Here is a 15,615-nt window from a genome sequence, read left to right on the forward strand (position 1 = left end):
TACTAATGCACCGCGAGAGCAGCAACAAGCCACGGAGTTAAAGAACGGGGTTTTTTTAATGACAAGAATTGGCGCCTCATTTAGCAGCTGGTTGGGGTGAAACTGGCTGGATTTTGATGCCCTGACTTAGTTGATTTTCTGTTGGCTCCCTTACTTCACATTTCATTTCTGTTTGGGTGCCATTTAAGGAAAGAAATGAAGCAGTTTAGAGTAATGATGAAAAAATTAAGGGGAATAAATCTTAATAAAGCAATTCAATTAAAATCAATTCACAATAAGTTAATTAGCAGCACAAGCAGGGCAACTCATAAAAAAAAGGGTTAGAATGAAAACCTGCAGCCACAGTGGTCCTCCAGGATGGGACTTGGCGACCATCCGTCTAAATCTTGTTTCTTTTATCCTAAAAAATGTTAAGGTGTTACCTAAATTATCAAATGAAGGTGTTTTCTAAATATGTAGGATTCTGAGAAATTAATTCCTGCATTTATTTCTAGTAGGATTGACTACCGCAATGTGGAGCTCACTTGATGTTCAAACTGTTCTCTATACAGCCTCCAATTAATCCAAAATGCTGCTGCATGAATTATTACAAGAACAAGAAAATACAAACACATAACTCCAGTTCTTAAATCCTTACACTGACTCCCGGTAAAGTTTAGGGCAGATTTCAAAATCCTCCTTTTAACATATAAAGCATTAAATGGCCGAGGTCCGGCTTACTCATCTGAACGTTTCATGACTTACAAGCCTGAGAGCACATTAAGATCTCAAAATGGCAGTCTGCTTATGATTCCAAGGATTAATTAAATAACAGGGGGCTGTCAAGCTTTTAGTTACAGGACCCGTAAACTGTGCAGTGGTCTGCCTGCTACTATTAGAGATGCCCCTTCGGTCTCCACTGTCAAACCCCGGCTGAAGACTCACTACTTAAGTTTAGCACACCCTGACTAGAGCTGCTGATTAACTGTACAGACTGCATCTCTGTTGTCGGTCATTAGCACTAAAACATAATTAATATCCATCCATTATCCAACAGGGTCACGGGGGTCTACTGCAGCCAATCTCAGCCAGCACAGGGTGCAAGGCAGGAACAAACCCCGGGCAGGGCGCCAGCCAACCACAGGGCACACACTAAGAGACAATTTAGGATTGCCAATGCACCCAACCTGCATGTCTTTGGACTGTGGGAGGAATCCCACGCAGACAGGGGGAGAACATGCAACTCCACACAGGGAGGACCCGGGAAGCGAACCCGGGTCTCCTAAATGCGAGGCCGCCCCACATACAGTCAGATGAGAAATTGTGGAAACCCCCTCTCAGCCGGCATAATAATTTACTTTCAACCAGAAAGATAACAGTGGTATGTCTTTCTGGGGTGTTTCCAAATAAAGATTTTTAGTGAAGCCGTATTTAGTTGTATGAAATTAAATCAAATGTGAAAAACTGGCTGTGCACAAATGTGGGTCCCCTTGTCATTGTGCTGATTTGAATGGCTGTCACTGCTCAATGCTGATCACTTGGTTGGATGAGCTCGTTAAGCCTTGAACTTCATAGACAGGAGTGTCCAATCATGAGAGGTCAAAGGTATTTAAGGTGGTCAACTGCAAGTTGTGCTTCCTTCCCTTTGACTCTCCTCTGAAGAGTGACAGACAGCATGGGATCCTCAAAGCAACTCTCCAAAGATCTGAAAACAAAGATTGTTGAGTCTCCTGGTTTAGGGGAAGGCTACAAAAGGCCATCTCAGAGGTTTAAACTGTCAGTTTCAAGTGTAAGGAATGGAATCAGGAAATGGAAGGCCACAGGCACAGTTGCCGTTAATGAGACGAATAAAACAAAATGAATTTGAATTCAGAAATTTTGGACTACTGAGAAGTCTGTCCAGGTAGGCACTCAATACTTGGTCGGGGCTCCTTTGGCATGAATGACTGCATCAGTGTGGCGTGGCATGGAGGCGATGAGCCTGTGGCACTGCTGAGGAGTTATGGAAGCCCAGGATGCTTCAGCTCGTCTGCATTGCTGGCTCTGGTGTCCCTCCTCTTCCTCTTGATAGATTCTCTGTATGGGGTTTAGGTCAGGCATATTTGCTGGCCAATCAAGCCCAGTGATACACGCCATGGTTATTAAATCGGGTATTGACACTTTCTGCAGTGTGGTCATGTGCCAAGTCCTGCATCTCCATAAAGCTTGTCCACAAAGGGATGCATGAAATCTCTAAAAACAAATTCCTGGTAGATGTCTGTGCAGACTTTGGACTTGATAGATAAAACACAGTGGACCAACACCTGCAGGTGACACGTCAGATTCACTTTGAAAGTCAATTTTGCAATCCATTTGGATATCAAGGTCCCAGAGGCTGGAGGAGAAGTGGAGAGGCACAGAATCCAAGTTGCTTGAGGGTCCAGTGTGTGGCTTCCACAGTCCGTGATTTGGGGAGTCATGTCATCTGTTGGTGTTGATCCACTGTGTTTAATCAAGTCGGTGCAGGTGGATGTCTACCAGGACATTTTGGAGCACTTCATGCTTCCTTCTGCTGACAAGCTTTATGGAGATGCAGGACTTGGCACCTGCCAAAAGTACCAATAGCCGGTTTAATGACCATGGTGTGTATCACTGGGCTTGATCAGCCAGCAAACTCACCTGACCTAAACCCCCTTGATCTCATCAATGAAGAAGATGAGAGACACCAGAGCCAACAATGCAGATGTGCTGAAGCATCCTGGGCTTCCATAACACCTCAGCAGTGCCACAGCATGATCACCTCCATGTCACGCCGCACTGATGCAGTCATTCATGCCAAAGGAGCCTTGGCCAAGTATTGAGTGCCTACATGAACGGACTTCTCAGTAGTCCAACACTGCTGTATTCAAATTCATTTTGTTGGTCTTATATTCAAAATTTTTGAGATACCGAATTTTGAGTTTTCATTACCTGTAAGCTATAATCAGCAAAATGAAAAGAAATAAACACTTGAAATTGTGTGTAATGAAGCTAAAGAATATAGGAGTTTTACTTTCTGAATTGAATTACTGAAATGTAACTTTTTGATCTAATTTATTGAGATGCACCTCTAGATCTCTTTCATTGTGTTTTCTCATTTTGTTTCTGTCCTGTCTGCAGTTACATTTTAATTGATTGTTGCCCTCCATTCCAGTATCCCTATGATCATTAAGCCCTGGTTAACTTTCCATTGTCGTAACTGGTTTTTAGGGGGCTTTTGATCTTTATGTGTTTTTTTTTTGGGTAGAGAATTCCCTTAAACCCACCCTTCACAACACTGCTACTCCCCAATATATGTGGCCCCTCTTCTAGGCAGCACTTTCACCACCTCTTAAGCTTGTGGAGATTTATTTATTATTATTATTATTATTATTATTATTATTATTATTTTTATTTATTTTTTTTTTTTAAGTGTAAATTTTATTTTTAGTGCACTTCCTGTTGTGTCCACCATTACGGTAAGGTGGCCAACCCCACGTGTGAGTGTTGTGCGGTTGCTTGTGTTTAGGTAATCGCTGTCGCCACTGCAGACAATTCTAGTTACTTCCCCTCTTTCTCCCAGTTTAAAAGGGGGGTGCAAGATCAGTTTGAGGTCAAGACCCTGTTGATGGGAGAGAATGGGGCAGATGGTGGTTGAATGCTGATGGGTGGGGGGCATTAAAACGGTATAAGAAGTCTGCTGCTCAGATGTATTTGGATCCTCTAGCTAGAGGTCCTTACTACAGGGCCTCACCACCATTTACCTTGACTAGGAGCACTGCTGTGTTAGTGAGGGAGGAGAATACTTCACAATCTGGCAATGATTACCCTGGAACAAGCCTGAGGTGGCCAAGTGTGACCGATTTGGTTGCTCTGTGATTAATATATATTTTTGTGCCAGGGGTTCTAGCTGTGGGAACATCAGCCTCTGCCATTTTTCATTCAATTGATTGCACTTGACAAGATCGTGTCTAATGACCATTTTTATTTTATTGGAGGCTATCTTGTACTGCACCCCAAACTCTGAATAAACACCTCACAGTTTTGCACCCAGCCCATCCTGTCCGTTGCTGCCTTTGCAACTGGGTATGAACTGCAGCCCTGAAAGCAGAGCCAATACTGCACATATTGACTATGCCCATAAACTTCAAGGAATTGTCAATAAAAGCCTTTGAAACTTCTGAAATTCTTAATTCTACGTCAGTATACCAAAGAAACATCTGACAAAAAGATCTAAAAACACTGAAGCTGCAACCGTGGTGGACACCAACACGTGGGTCATTCTCAGGACTTTTGGCCACGACGGTCATGTTTGCATTATCCCCGGCAAGACTTCTACATGAGCTTGGATTTTCCATATAACAAACGCTAATGGTCCCAAAACAAACTGGCATAATTCAAGCGATTTCATTTCACATGTTGTCGTATTTCAGTTTGACATTCTCTAATGTTGTGTTTGGATTCTTAAGTGGCTGTTCTCTGAGAAATTCTTCCCACCCTCAGAACAATTATTAGTTTATTTTTCAGCAGTATGGATTTATTTCTGGGTATGAATGCTACTGCTGTCAGTGAATAGTTTACCACATTCAGGACAACACTACAGTTTTTGAATACAGTATGGATTCTGATGTGCTGTTGTAGAAGGCATATTTGTAAGAATCTTTTCCCACAGTCAGATCAAGAATGAGCATTCTCTCGGGTGTGGCTTTTTGAGTGGTTGTGAAGGCTTCTAATTCGTGAAAATCCTTTGCCACATTCAGAGCAGCAATAGGGTCGATCTCCAGTGTGGCTACGTGTGTGCTGCAGAAGAGTGCCGCTGTCAGAGAATCTTTTACCACATTCAGAGCAGCTATAGGGCTTTTCTCCGGTGTGAATTCTTGTATGTCTTTGGAGACTACTACTATCAGAAAAATGCTTGCCACATGCAGAACAGCAATACGGCTTTTCTCCAGTGTGGGTCCTTGTGTGGCTGTGAAGACCATTTATTTGTGAGAATCGTTTCCCACATTGTGGACAGCAATGGGGTTTCTCTCCAGTATGAATTCTGTTGTGTCGTTGAAGTTGGCACAATTGTAAGAATCTTTTACCACATTCGGAACAGCAATGAGGTTTCTCTCCGGTATGAATTCCAGCATGTTTACGAAGACTACTGCTGTATGAAAACTGTTTGCCACATTCCAAACAACAGTGAGGTTTTTCTCCAGTGTGAATTCTAAGGTGGCGTTGAAGATTGCACAATTGTAAGAATCTTTTCCCACATTCAGTGCAATAAAATGGTTTCTCTCCAGTGTGAATTTTTGAATGTTTCTGAAGATCGCTATTTTGGGAAAATCTTTTGCCACATTGAGAACAGCAATGAGGTTTCTCCCCAGTGTGAATTCTTGTGTGTTTCTGAAAACTGCTGTTATAGGAGAATCGTTTGCCACATTCAGAACAGATGTAAGGTTTTTCTCCAGTGTGGATTCTCGCGTGGGTGTGAAGATTGTGTATGTGTGAGAATCGTTTGCCACATTCAAAACAGGAGTAAGGCTCGTCTCCGGTGTGGATTCTGACATGTTCATGCTCTTGTTGATCAGTGGTGATGGGAAGAGGGTTACACAGCAAAGAATCAGCTGTCAAATTCTCTTTTTTTCTTCTTGATGTCTTCTTCTTCTCATCCTGTTTCTGCTGTGGTCTCTCCTGAGGAGAGGTCTGAGCAAATGAAACTGGGGAGCAGATGCCATTCTTCTGGAAATCTGAAATAACACAAGCAATTTAGTCAAATGTATATAGTTAAATAAAATACTAAAAAAAAAGAGAGAGGTGAAACGCTGGTTAGTGTTGCTGCCTCCCGCTGAGGTTCCATTTCTAATCTGTCCATTGTGTGTTTGAACTTTGCTTGATCTCATTCGGTCTGTCAAATTTCTACAGATCCCTCCCAAATCCTAAAGTGTGATTGGGTGTGGCTGTGTATGCCAGTGTGTTCTGCATTGGACTGGCATTCATTCTCAAAGGTTGATTTCAAAGCTGCCAGCAACTTCAGGTTAAGAACATGGATGAATGAGATCTGATGACAGAAGTTCAGATGATGAAGTGAGGATTTCGACAAACTCAAGTTCAAGTCCAACCACGTCCATTGTCACTATGGCTCCCTCACTGGCTCCTTACAAACCCACACATATACATATATAGGGTGGTCCAGATCTAATGATGCAATTTTCATTAGGCTATAACTTATTAAGTTTATTACATAGAAAATCACCCGAAAAATCCCGGACCATCGAGAAGTGTGCGAACTGACGACATGAAGAATTATATTTGCGCCGAACTGGAATCGTCCCCGCATAAATCAAAGTAATCCAGATGATCTGGATCTGCATAATTAGATTTGGACCACCATATTATATATATATATATATATATATATATATATATATATATATATATATATATATATATATACATATATATATATATATGTACACACACACAAAATGTGAAAAAGTGAAGGAAGTTGAAGACTTTTCAGATCCACTATGTGGCAGCCTAAGTCATTTCAATTCATTTTTCCCCCTCATCAACACTCAAAACCCCAGAAAGACAAAGTGAAAATGGGATTTTTGCGATTTTTGCAAATGTAGTTAAAAAAAAAGAAAGAAAAACAGAAATTTCCCATTGACACAAGTATTCAGACATGCTGCCTATCACACTTGAACTGTGTCCACTGTGCCCACCATTTCTATGAATCATCACTGCCACCCCAACCTAACCTACCCCTTGTTTAGGGTCCACCTGTGCTCAGTTCACTTGGTTAAACTGATCAGACAAGAAAGACCAAAGATGAGCACAAACCCAGCCGTGATTTTGAAGGTACTGCCTGCAGAGCTTAGAGCCGGGATTGCATCGAGCCACAGATCCTGCAGCGTTTACGCCTTCCCAAGAACAGGGGTGGCCAACATGATTCGTAAAATAGAAGAAATGTGGAAGAACCACAGCTCTCCCTCATGCTGGCCATCTGGCCAAATGAAGTCCTTGTGGGAAGGAACCTTGATAAGAGGGGGTGACCAAGAACCCAATGGTCACTTTGACTCGGCCCCAAAGAACCTGTGTGGAGATGGGGGAAACTTCCAGGAGGACAATCAACTCTGGAACATTCCGCAAATCTGGACTTTATGGCAGAATGGCCAGAAGGGCAAGTAAAAGTCTGGCTTGCACTTTGCACAAAGGTCTCTCAGACTGTGAGAGGAAAGATTAGAAGAAACCAGGAACCACATCCTCATCTGTGCCACACCATGCCAACAGTGAAGCATAGTGCTGGCTGCATTAAGGACAGGGAGATTAGTGAAGGCTGAGCGAAAGCTCACCAACTATGGACAAACCTTGTATGTTCAAGTTTTCAGCAATTTGAGAAAATGCTGTCACATTTTTCCTGAGCTTCAAGTACACAATCTTTTTTATTTTTCACGAATCAACAACACCTGCCATTTAAATCACACAGTCACAGCATTTAAATCACGTGATTGTAATCCAATGTTTTTCCTCATTTCTTGCTGGGTGTACATACCATCTCCTTCCATCGTGCTATGACCAGAATGAAGACATATTTGGCCATCACCACTATTAACCTAAAAGAAAGACCTAATAACACCAAAAGAAAGAACTAATAACTCCAAAAACTAAAAATTTTGAAAAAAAAAAAAATGGCAGTTTCTAGATTTCTCCACCGCATGTGAGAAAGCCAAACAGAGCAAAGTCCAGAGATATCCATAATGAAAAGACCTCAGAATGGGGCTGAATGGTCACAAAGCAAAGAAAACACAGGAGTGGCTTGGGGACAATTCTGAGAATGTCTTGGAGATGCCCTGGACTTGAACCCAACTGAACATCTCTGGAGAGACCTGAAGTCCACCAAAGTCTCCCATCCAGCCTGACCAAGCTTGTGAGAGAATCTGCAGGGAAGGGTGGCAGAAAATGCTGAAATCCTGGTTTGTGAAGCTTGCCACGTCAGACCAAGAGAACTCCTTGTACCTAGTAAAGGGCCCAAATACTTACGTTGATGGGATATTTCAGTTATCTTTTTTTATTAATATCTATATATATCTATATATATATATCTATATATATATATATCTATTTATATATATCTATATATATATATATATATATATATATATATCTATTTATATATATATATATATATATATATATCTATTTATATATATATATATTTATATATATCTATATATATATATATATATATATATATAATCGACCAAGTCGCCCGACCATGGGGTACGCATGACAGAGCCCCACCCACCAACTCTAACCCTCGCTCTTGTGGCATGCGCACTGCCTTCTCATGTGCCCGCCCCCAACACCTCACCAAACACATCCTCAGTCGCTTTGGTCTCTGCGACAGTCCTCATGCACCTCTGAGCCATGTTGACTTTTCATTGTTCTTTTCGGCTCTGGCTACTTTGCTTTGCTAACTGGTCTCTCTCATTGCTGCCATCTTTGTTTGTCCCCGCAAGCTTCTGCCGGAGTGATGTCCGCCGCCCTGTCGTGATACTGAATAGGGGATTGCTGAACTGTGCCTTTCAGGAAGTGTTCACCCATTAATGAATAATTATGCAGTGTATATTACGCCGCGGGTCGGCTAGTTTTTAATAAATTTGTACAAGTTCCTAAAAGTCTTGTTTTAACTTTGAAGAGGAAAAGAAAATGTGAAAATGTAAGCCGATCTCTAACAAAATGCAAAAAACTGAAGGGGTCCAAACTTAAAGTCACAGACACATACAGAACAAACTGTAATGGGGGCTCTGATTGGTGAGAAATTGCTCAGTGCCCACCCCCCAACCCCTTCAAATTTCATCACCACACACAGAAAGGCTGACACTGAACTCGGAAGCATTGACTGGTATGCAGCAGCAGCAGGAGCTTACCCAGTGGTACTAAAGGAGAACTCCATGCCAACTGGACCACAATCAACAAGGGTTCTTCTCTGTAAGCCTCCAAGCACCACCACCACCACCATTAGGTGACTCCGGGTCAAGGCAACCAAGAATTTCATAGGAGCCTTCTTTGTCACCATGCTAGGGCGGTTCTCCTTATAGTTGTGTGAGGATGAGAAATAGAGCTGGGGGGCAGCCCTGAGCAATTTCTAATGGGCGACACGGATCGGTTTTGGACAGACTTTTAAGTATTTTAAGCATCCCTGAGCACATTCCAAATAATGAGGATCTGTGTGGCAAACGCTTCACTTAGCACAGCGTTAGAAAATGACAGACATCTACCGATTTTGTAGTAGACTTGACATCAGACATGTGTCCCCCACTGTTATTTCCTCCTACTAAACATCGAGATGATCACCGTTCGAATTTCTACATGTTCTCAGTTTCATTTTCTTTTAAGTTTGACCGCATTACTTACTTATTTCCAGGCTCCCAGATGACCACTGCTCTTCTCCTGCTCTCCCATTTCCTTTAAACTCTGAAAACTCAGATTTTATTGCTATAGAAATCTGCTGGTTACCCAGTTGTCCCATATTAGTGACCCTGGGCGGAGAAGTGGAATGAGATTCTTCACAATCCTCTTGCTTAAAAATGTTCCTAGTTTCATGCTTTTGCAATTCAAGACTCACTGGGGAATCTCCCGAGTGCTCCACTTTTATCTCAACAGTCTCCTCCTTGCACTCCTCCTCTTTAAAAGCTGAAATTCTCCCTTCACCTTCTTCCAGCTTCACACACAACTCTTCCGGCACACAAACCTCTTGTTTAATGCGTGCCAGTCGTTGATCCATGTCATCCTCTTTGACTGAGGCCATGCTCCGTGTTAAACTTTTCTCTCTCCCCCTTCAAGTTGCTGCTTTTCTCTTCCAAGAAGCGTTTCTCACAACCTCTCTATAAAAATAAAAGTGATAGAATTACTTTAGAAAGTCATTGAAAATATCTTGAGCATGTTTAACTTTTAGCTTTTACCAAACAAAGAAAACTACCAACTCAGACACTATGAGCAGTTTGAAAGGCAAGGAATCTGCTATGTTAGGCTAAGACGCTCTCAGCAGATTTGGAGTGAAAGCCTAAATGAGACGAAGTGCAGCTGATTGAGACAAAAGGAAACACAGGGAAAGGAGAAAAGCTTACAGGAGAATAAACAAATCTTTTTAAAAAGATATATATATATATATATATATTGCTGAAAAAATGAAAGGACCCCTTTTGAATTAGAGCCTAGTATCAAGTCAGTGACACTTGAGGGCTATTGATCTGGTCAGCTAAGTTCCAGAGGGGCTTGCTCTTCAGTTTCAGCTTCTTTGGTGCACTAGGGGGGCCATGATGAGACGACGGCGAAAACAGGAATGAATGGTTTAACAGGTGGAGGGAGGTCACTGACATTTTTCCCTCCTCTTCTGTTTTGTCACTCATTTCACATTTGGCTATGGTCAGTGTCACTACTGGTAGCATGAGGCCATACCTGGACCCTACAAAGTTTTGTGGCAAAGGTAGTCCATCTTCTCCAGGATGGCAGGCACATCAATACGTGTCATTGCCAGAAGGTTTGCTGTGTCTCCCAGCACAGTCTCAAGGACATGGAGGAGATTCCAGGAGACAGACAGGCAGTTACTCTACGAGAACTGGACAGGGCCCCTCGTAGAAGGTCCTTAACCCATCAGCAGGACACACCGCTATCTACTGCTTTGTGTAAGGAGGAACAGGATGGGCACTGCCAGAGCCTACAAAATGACCACCAGCTAGCCACTGGTGTGAATGTCCCTGAGTAAACAATCAGAAACAGACTTCATGAGGGTGGCCTGAGGGTCCGACATCCTCTAGTGGGCACCGTGGAGCTCAATTGGCATGTGCCATAGAATACCAGAATTGGCAGGTCCACCACTGGCGGGAACCCTGTGCTTTTCACAGATGAGATTCACCCTGAGCACATGTGACAGACGTGAAAGGGTCTGGAGAAGCCGTGGAGAATGTTATGCTGCCTGTGACATCGCTCAGCATGACCAGTTTGGTGGTGGGTCAGTGATGGTATATCTGGGGAGGGAGGAATATCCATGGAGGGACACACAGACCTCTACAGGCTAGACAATGGTGGGCACCTTGACTGCCAATAGGTATCAGGATGAAATCTTTCCCCCCTGCTGTCAGACCCTATGCTGGTTCCTCCTGGTGCATGACAATGCTTGGCCTCGTGATGAGAAGAATCAAGGAATTGATACCATTGATTGCCCTTCCCTGCTCACTCACATGTCCTCAACCCAATAGAATCCCTTTTCTATGGGGGGGGGGGGTTACATTATGTTTCGGTCCACCTGACACCTCAGACTGTCCAGGAGCTCAGTGATGCCCTGGTCCAGATCTGGGAAGAGATCTCCCAAGACCCCATCCGTTGTCTCATTAGGCCATTGGCAGGTATGCGGGAGGGATACAAACTACTGAGTACAATTTGGAGTTGGCAAAATGGACTCGCTCGCTCGCCCAGAGCCACCCACATCATTGTTTCCGTTTGGGGTGTCTTTGAATTCAGCCTTTCTCTGTCGGTTGATCATTTTCATTTCAATCCTTTCGTTCCTAACACATCACCATATCAGTCCATCGCAGTACTAATGTACAGTACTGTGTGTATCAGTAACAAATCAACAGCGACCAAATCGTGTCTCCCTAAACTCCCATACAATCAAGAGGAAGCTCGGTATTCGTTGCTCCGATCCCACTTGGGAATCCCGACCACCCGACCGATCCCTGTTGCTCACCGCCTCTCCTTCTCTTCTCGTTCTCTTTTCAGCTTCTGCTCACTGTCGCCTCTGAAGAAAGTCCAGCCATGTGTCTGGTAGGACAGTCGGAGCCGTCGGCAGCTTGAAAACAGAATACGTCATCAAGGCGCGACACGCCTGGTATTAAAAAAAAAAAAGCCAAACTGGTGCTCTACTGCCATCTACTGTCCAAAGTGAGAATTAATGGTAGCACTTTAGTATCGGCATTGCAAAAATGCATCTGTTAACTCAATGTTTCTTATGTAACAAGACCTTAACATACACGTCTTTGGGTATTTATACCACTTTTGAAACATCAGTTGTTATGTTATTCATATCTGGGCCGTGTGACATATTGACATGATGGCAAAATTACTTGTTAATATGAGGGGTTCACGAGTCTTATAGAGAATATGTCATTTCAAGAGCAATTTGTCTTAAGCCAACTGAGACCATTACAAAGTTAAGGTTTTTTAGAAGGTCATATTGCAGAGATGAATAAACACTTTTCTGATGGTTTGTAAGTCTTATGAAGACCCAAAGAAGCGTACGTTAAGGTCTTGTTACATAAGAATAAATGAGTAACAGAAGCATTTTTGCAGTACCTAAAATAAAGTGTTACCGAATTATTGAAAAGCAATCTGCAAATCCCGTTTCTTTGAAGAGTTAAGCAATGCAGTATGGGAAGTTTTTCCTGTAAAAAATGAAAATGATAAAATTAAAATGCAATCTCTCTTTTGTAATTTCATTTTCAAAGTCTGCCCGCAAGAATGAGGCAAAATTTACAATGAAAATGAAATCATCCCCATTTGCCATTTCATTTTCATATACTCATTTATACACTCTGGGAGATTCACTCGAAAGAGGCCCTGAATATTCTGTAATAACTCTCGCTAGGACAGAGCAACATGCAATGTGCTCCTCAGTACAGTATATGGAGCTTCAAGCTTATGGATGCCCCTTCGTCGGAGCGATGAGATAGGCGCCGGACAGCCGTCACAACCTTTAACCTCCATTTGCAACTTCTAGGTGCCTACCACCCGTACCCCATCACTCAGTCACTCGACTTCTCATCAGGATGATGGTGTGCCGTTTTGAGCAGCACGTCATCAGGGTGCGAACCTATCGGCTCACCAATTTGTTTAAGTGATGGACAGAATCAACTGGATGAGCGCTGAGTTCACAGAAGGTTACTTCCGGCAAGATGCGGCAGCGGGTCACACATCGGACAAGGAGCGTGGCAGAAACTGAGTCCTTCTTTGGCAACAGGGTCATTTCAAAGGGGCTTTGGCCACCACGGTTGTCATATCTGACCCCACCGGACTTCTTCTGCTCGAAGGATAAGTCTATCGGAACAAGCCTCACACTGTGGAAGATTTGAAGGAAAACATCCAACGTGAAATTGATGCTACCCCCACAACGATGCGCTTGCCGATACGTTCAGGAACATGGAGCACCGCATCAAAATGTGTCTGGCAGAAAATGGAGAACACTTCCAGCATTGCATATTATGCAATTGATTAACAACTACGTCAAGAACTAGACCAGATTTTTATTGGTTCAGATTGCTTCCTTCTAACAGGAGTTACAACAAAATATTGGGAGTCTCTTTCGTGTGAATCTCCCAGAGTATATATATATATATACTAGCTGAAATACCCAGCATTGGCCGGGAAGAAAATAAACTGTTTTTTTAATTGTTTGAAAAAATATAACTTAAAAAAACCCATAACTTTAAAAATAAAAATAAATTAACAAGCGATGAAGACTCACTAATGTGCTTGTCTTAGAGTCTTGTGTGTTTGTTATCATCCAGTTGACTCTCTGACATGGCGGCACAGTGGCTCAGTGGGTAGCTCTGCCGCAGTTAGGTTCGCTTCCCAGGTCCTCCCTGCATTGAGTTTGCATGTTCTCCCCGTGTCTGTGTGGGTTTCCTTCAGGACTCTCGGAACCCAACTCTATTTAATTTCAAAAGCAACAGGGGTGCGGTGGCGCTGAAAACAAAGAAAGCAGTCAGTCGTCTCCAGTTCGCCCTCTGGTGGTCATTCTGAGTGCCCAGTGGATGATAACACGCATTACAAGACAGCAAGATCACCCCACCACCACTACCCTACCCAAAAGGGGGTGGGTTATAGGGTTGATTTCACTCTACAGTATTTTCAGTCGATTACTGAGAAACATGTCTACAAAGTTTCATGGAAAGCACCCCAGCCGTTCGGAAATGAACACACACACACACACACATATACCTGTATATGTGTGGTATACAGGGGACTGGGCGGTCTAATGGTCTGGAATCCCTACAGATTATATATATATATATATATATATATATATATATATATATATATATATATATATATATATATATATATATATATATATATATATATATATATATATATATATGTGTGTGTGTGTGTGTGTGTGTGTGTGTTTGTATGTAAATTACAACAGGAACAACTAAAACTCAATGTATATACTAATAATAGAAACAAAATAAGTACAGATTATATTTTTACCAAGACAAATAAAAGGGCTTGACAAAATAAAACAGTACCTAATGTTGCCACTAGAGGGACCCTAAAAGCTGATTTGATCGGAACATAGAAAACTGCGTGCAATTTCAAGTTACGCGTTATTGCTAATATTAAGCATCGATTTAGGGAAACGTAGCTCTGCTATAAGGTCTCCTGCTAAACAAATGCTAATGAAAACTGAAGACAGAAAGTGAGTGTTCTTATTAAAAATAAAAAAATAAAAATAAAAACACACAAAGCACAAAAGGACACATTATAATGCCTTACCCTGCGCAACCTCCACCTACTCAAAGCTTCATGATGCTCCAACAATGATGGATGGATTAAAAGGCAGAAGTCTACGTGACCATCATCATCATCAAGTCCTTCCGTGAGAATCCTAAATCCAAAGAGGACTGTTTGATTTATGTTAGATAGAATGCCCAGAGGGGAATGGGTGGTCTCATGGTCTGGAATCCCTACAGATTTTATTTTTTCTCCAGCCGTCTGGAGTTTTTTTGTTTTGTCTGTCCCCTCTGGCCATTGAACCTTACTCTTATTCGATGTTAATTAATGTTGGTTTATTTTGCTATGTGCCCTTTCTTATTATTGTCTTTTATTTTTCTATTCTTTATTATGTAAAGCACTTTGAGCTACTGCTTGTATGAATATGTGCTATATAAATAAATGTTGTTGTTGTTGTTGTTGTTATGACAGGCCAGTCATCCCGGCCAATATCCCCAGGCCGCCAGAAGGAGCCCTTCCTGCAGCATTGAGGTGCCCCAAATTCCAGCAGGGCATCATGGACAGTGGAGTTTTCATATACAGCCCTGCTGGTTACCCTGGGGGCCACCAGAGGACGCTGCAGGGAGGCTTAAGGATTGTTTTAATTACAACCCGGAGTGCGTCACAGTCACGGGGACAGAAGAAACGACATACAACAACAGAAATTCAGGATACAAGGACAGTGGAAGGAGACATACAGCCAACCAAACACACGACGGTCCCTGTGAGGAGAAATGTAATGAGGAATTCACAAATGCAAAGTTCATCTGAGCAGAGGCTCGCGATGCTTGCTTGCCGGCCGTACCTTTCCTCTGAAATGGCTTATCGTCAATACACATCCTATGGAAACCTGCTCACCTGCCGGATAAAGTCATTAGGATTTAAGCAATTCCAGAACTGGAAAACCCCCCACTGACATAAACAAACATCCATCCATTATCCAACCCACTATATCCTAACGCAGGGTCACGGAGGTCTGCTGGAGCCAATCCCAGCCAACACAGGGCCCACCGCAGGGTGCAGACGCACACCAAGCACAGTTTAGAATCACCAATGTACCTAACCTACATGTCTTTGGACTCTGGGAGGGAATCT

General features: G+C 42.6%; 1 protein-coding gene across 1 annotated transcript; it reads right to left on the minus strand.

The window, feature by feature from the left end:
• Positions 1-3,228: 3,228 nt before the first annotated feature.
• Positions 3,229-11,810, minus strand: LOC120528281 (zinc finger protein OZF-like). The gene is made up of 3 exons (XM_039752415.1): positions 11,717-11,810; positions 9,385-9,854; positions 3,229-5,711 (listed from the first exon to the last, which is right to left on the minus strand). The coding sequence occupies exons 2-3, from the start codon at positions 9,776-9,778 to the stop codon at positions 4,654-4,656; spliced, it is 1,452 nt and encodes a 483-aa protein (XP_039608349.1). The 5' UTR covers positions 9,779-9,854; positions 11,717-11,810; the 3' UTR covers positions 3,229-4,653.
• Between the last annotated feature and the right edge of the window lie 3,805 nt (positions 11,811-15,615).

This window comes from Polypterus senegalus, chromosome 4 (assembly GCF_016835505.1).
Source record: "Polypterus senegalus isolate Bchr_013 chromosome 4, ASM1683550v1, whole genome shotgun sequence".
NCBI classification, from domain to species: Eukaryota; Metazoa; Chordata; class Cladistia; order Polypteriformes; family Polypteridae; genus Polypterus; species Polypterus senegalus.